The sequence below is a fragment of the Manduca sexta genome, chromosome 17 (assembly GCF_014839805.1).
Source record: "Manduca sexta isolate Smith_Timp_Sample1 chromosome 17, JHU_Msex_v1.0, whole genome shotgun sequence".
In the NCBI taxonomy this organism is placed as follows: Eukaryota; Metazoa; Arthropoda; class Insecta; order Lepidoptera; family Sphingidae; genus Manduca; species Manduca sexta.
In genome coordinates this window covers 763,145-768,306 of record NC_051131.1, presented here as the reverse complement: position 1 = coordinate 768,306, position 5,162 = coordinate 763,145, and the positions used below count along the sequence as shown (strand labels likewise).

Sequence of the window (5,162 nt, the reverse complement as noted above, 5' to 3'; positions counted from 1 at the left end):
GATGTATTTTTTATTTTTGAAACCTTTTAGGCTCCTTGGTTTCGACTTTACACAGTATAAATAGCTATGGAATAGAGTTCTTGGGTTCGATATCCACTTGGCTGACTTGGCTTTTAAACCATTTGCCCAGGTTTGGAGGTGTCAAAAGGATTAATTTCTAATAAGCGCTGGGATTAAGGAACTAAACAAAATATAACCTGCAATATGCAAAGAATATACCAACCCCACATTAGTATGGAATATATAATCAGGAAAATAGACCCTGTGTGCAATTTTTAATTTATTTTTTTGTTCTACCAGCTTGCTCACTTCATATTATATTAGATCAATCAACTGCTTTGGCTTTACTAGGCTAGTACTTTTGATGTTTTGTTACATAATTCGCTACTGAACCATTATCTTTATGTGAGGCTAATACTTTTGTTTTAATTCGAACCTTGAACTTGATTTAGATACTTGCCAAGTAAAGACAAATAGTCACAAATACGAATGTTTGAACAGCTTCATCATCTCAGCTCATTGCAATCTACTGCTGGACATAGGCCTCTCCCAAGGTACGCCACAAGCCTGGTCTACTGTTTTATCCGTCCAGTCGCTACTGACCCTCATATGTAAGTCGTCCCGCTATCTGGCCAGATGGCATCCCACACTACGTTTGCCAAGACGCAGTCTCCACTCCAGAACATGCTTACTGTAGCGAATATCTGTTCTGCGTCATGTGACCAGCCCATTGTCATACATTAAACAGCTTATTATTGCATATTAATATAATAATGTTTACTCGTAATTCAGACATATTCATGAACAAATAATTCGGCGAATTATTCTCCGGTAGTATAAATAAGATATTAAGACTACATACTATGCAAAAATAATGCGCCCCATAGAATTTATTTGGACCTAGTATTTTTGTTTTTAAGAGAACCCATTGAAGCAGTGCTATGCCAAAATCAAACAATAGTGTGCAAACCTTTAGAATTGTGAAACTAGAACTTTTGTAATGCAAATGCTTTTTTAAGTTGGAAAAAGTTACTTTCTCGGACATGAGGGTTTATAGATCTTATTCCAATAAGATAAACAAATATCTACCCAGACTTCTTAATAACTTATTTAATTCTATCCTTACACTGCCATAAGTCTTAGGTGGGTAAGGCTCATATTTTTAGCGCTATCGCATACATGAGATCACAACAGAAGGTGTCACAACTGAAATAATGTGTTACAACAGAATTTGTAAACCTTTTTACACAGTAAGACTGACAGAGCTTATTTTGCATTTTAAATAAGTGAGTGGTATATATATTTCATTTTTTATGTATGTTTGTATTTAGTATGTATATTTAGTTTTCGAATTATTTTGTGTGTAATAAATTGATAAAATAAATAATAATATTAAATTAAAAACATGATTTTTTGTATATATTTTTTATTATATATGACGTATTATTAAGTTGTTTATTTTCAGATTCAGCTGACTTATTTTTAAATTATCTTTTATAAATGTTGTGGAAAAATAAATACAGTTTGTGTAGTGATCAAAAATTTAATTGTTCTAAAATATTACAATCTACACTTTCCTTTATAATTTCCGTTGTAATACGTCGCACAATTTGTGTCACTCTGTCGCACAACGGATGTAATTTACAACACGAACTAACCTAAAAAAAATCATAACATGTAAAGTAATAAATATAGCCTTCAAAAACTGTCATAGTTCAACAAAGAAATGATTGTTTTGTATGATTTAAAACAAAAAATCAGGACAACTATTTAATTAATGATAATTCCAAGGAATAAATCTTACCTTTTCTTAACTAACACGAAAAAAAGATGGCGGAATTGTTCAGGAATCAGGTGTCAAGTACGATGAGCTAGTATTGTCACTTCAAATAAATTAATTCTTTATGGTAGATTATAAACAAGACCAGGAAATATCGCGTTACACAACTGACGTGTTACAAGAGAATAAAATTTGGGACACCTCTTAAGTTGTTAATATAAACAATACGGGGTGATTAATTGTAGTTGTTGTCGTTTTTTTTCGTAGTTAATATCCTATAGAATAAGATATATACGAAAAATAAAAAGTCATAATGATAAAAAATTATATGTGTAATGATTTATGTGGAGTGGGCGTATGCAGACACCAACAAAATGTATGGAATGAAAAAGTCGAACTTTTTTTATTTTAATGTGGAGAAATAAATACTAGAAATATGTTTATGAAAAAATTTGACATAATAAAAAATTGTACGTACTATATTTCATATTTATAAAAAGTAGATTTATTATATTTTTTTTATTTATTTTTTGGAGTCTAACTCTTCGGACACAAACATTTTACAAAATGCGCTAAAAATATGAGCCATACCCAGGTAGCAGTTTCAACACCTTATACGTAATTTCACTTGTCAAATAATAGTACGAATTACGATTTTTTATCGATAGTAACAATAAAGCTGTGGGCAGATGTTTTGTTTACTTTTCTAAAATAAAAGTTAAGATAAGTGTGTAATTTTCAGGGTATAAAAATAAATAGAAAAACCATATTTATATCACAATAATTTATTTTTTACAAATGAGTTTTGAATCACAACAGTTTTCAAAAGGTAATCTTCGTGTTTAGTTCAAAGAAAATGGTTAAAATGAAACAAAAAAATCACTATGAATGACAAAGAAAACAAAAAAATACACAATGAGACATAGAAATAGATTTTTCAATGTGGAAATAATGTTCTAACTAGACATCGCGCTTAAGCACTTCGATGATAAACATCAACACAAAATATAACGAGACGCAAGATTTGAGCTCATAAGACCATCGCACGAACTACGTAATTTATCCTATCTAAATAACAACCCGAAAACGGTCACTCCTAGTGATAAAATTTCAATATTGTACATATCAAACATTTAACAACTCTTGGCCATAAGCGATAGATCAACGATTAGGTACCCATAGCTACAATATTAACTGTCACAATTGACTCGACCGACTTCATCCGGCCATTTTATTAAAAATATCCATCCGCGCGGCTTCACAATCCGCGCGGACTCGTATTGCGACTGCTAGACAATCAAATTTTGGTCCCAGACACTCGACGACGCGACCGGGCGGAGGCGTATCACCGCGCCGCCGCCCTCTCAAGTACTCTCCTCTGCATCAATCTGAACACTTACATCTACAATATAGACGTCACGCGATGTGACCGACACATTAACAATTTCATTTAATAACTAAGTAAGTATGTAACGTGGCGCGGCGCCGGCGCGTGCCGGGCGCGTGACGAGCGCGTGACGGGCGCGTGACGGGCGCGTGACGGGCGCGTGACGGGCGCGTGACGGGCGCGTGACGAGCGCGTGACGGGCACGACACAGACGCGTGACGAGCGCGTTACGGGCACGACACGGACGCGTGACGGGCGCGATAGGTACAGCTGCGGCTTTACGCACTGTACAAACTTCACAAACATCATTCGACTCAATCGATACAATAGAATAGCACGGCTGTAGTCGAAAAGTCGATTTTGTCCACTTGCGGGTCGAAGTTGCGTCTATCGACATCGACGGAAACGTCCGCATGTGCAGCCCATTATCAAATAAATAAACACGACATTATTAGATTATTTACAACTGGTGCGGCGTGGCGTGGTCCGCGTGCGACGCCTCCCTTCTCTCTCCCGCACTACACTGGCGACGCGCCGCGGCACCGCCCGCTCCCCGCCATAGAAATCAAAACAAAACATCTCCTATCATAATATAATAACATACTGTTTCGGCGAATCCTTGTCCGATAAGTACGTACTCTGTTAACCATCTACTACACAATCTGAACACCGAATAAGGCCATCGTCGTATATCGATCGGAGCGGGCGGTGTCGCCGCGGGTCGCGACGACGCTCGCGTGACGATTATGCGTTTTGTACCGTCGGCGGAGGAGCGGCCGGGTGAGGCCGGGTGAGGCTGGGTGTGGCCGGGTGGTGCCGGGTGGTGCCGGGTGGTGCCGGGGGCTCCGCGCTGCAGGGCGCGGCGGCGACGCTAGGGCCGCCGCAGCGCGCAGCACAGGTAGCGCTAGCACAGCACGGCGCGGTCCGGCGGCGGCCGCGCCGCGCGCACGCGCAGGCACGTGCCCACCGACCCCACCGACCCCACCGACCCCACGCTCGCGCCGCTCCCCGCTGTGTCTCGTGTGTTTGCGCACGCGCAATCTGTCGTTGTCGCGGGCGGCGACAGGGCGTGTGACAGTTTCGCCGGCTTTTCGTAGTCGGGTTGAAATTTCTTGCAGAGCGCCAGCACTGACGGAGGATGTGGGTGTGATTTGCGCGACACCTGCCCGAGGAGATACGTATTAAATAACTATAAAAAAACATAAAATTAGAAAGTTTAAATGTGTTTTAAGGTGGTAGCTCAAGGTCCATTTTCATACATTTTGTTTCGGCTTTAATCTGGGTAACTAAACAAGTATTGGCAAGTAAAGAATTTAAATTCACGTCTAGTTAGTGATTAGTTCTCGCAGTTGAAAGAAAAATGTAAAAATAATTAATAATCATGGGTATTTCGGCCTTTAAAATTTAATATGACGAAATACTTGTTTAGTTACCCAGATTAAAGCCGAAACAAAATGTATGAAAATGGACCTTGAGCTACCACCTTAATAACATTCTAAAATTGAAAGATTTGAATTTTTTCTAATTAAATTAATTGATAATACGAATTTATCAAGAGTTATCGATATCTTGAATACTGTTCGTATTTCTCGGCAGCTACAAGTACAACTCGAGTGAGTGGAGTCTGCTGACCTTGGGTGTGGAGGGTGCGTCGGTGCAGGGCGGCGAGTTGTCGCGCGCATGCGCATGCTTGAGCGGTTTGTCGCGTTCGTCGTCGCGCTCGTCGCGGGCGCCGGGCGCGCTCGGCGACGACGGCCGCGACGACTCTGGAAACAAACACACAAATGTTAGCTTAATGAAGGCAAGACGTTGCATTCCCCGCTTGCTACTATCTCGCTAAATATACCAGCTCATTTTAAAATATGAACTCTGAGATTGGTGTACACTCCACTATAGTTTTTGATTTCATCCGACTCGAAGGACCAAAAATATACATCGCTTATTAATAATGTTTACTAATATAACAGATACAGAGGGTTCTCTTGCCATCATCCA

At 39.6% G+C, this 5,162-nt stretch overlaps 1 protein-coding gene across 1 annotated transcript in view; it reads right to left on the bottom strand.

Annotated features, from left to right (window-relative positions):
* Positions 1–2,549: 2,549 nt before the first annotated feature.
* The window catches only part of LOC115451782 (serine/threonine-protein kinase 17A), a 208,148-nt gene continuing 205,535 nt past the window's right edge, over positions 2,550–5,162 (bottom strand). The window contains exons 6-7 of the mRNA XM_037439763.1: positions 4,800–4,933; positions 2,550–4,329 (exon numbers count right to left, since the gene is read on the bottom strand). Coding sequence (XP_037295660.1) covers positions 4,072–4,329; positions 4,800–4,933 — 392 coding nt within the window. The 3' untranslated portion in view covers positions 2,550–4,071. The remainder of the gene's footprint in view (positions 4,330–4,799; positions 4,934–5,162) is intronic.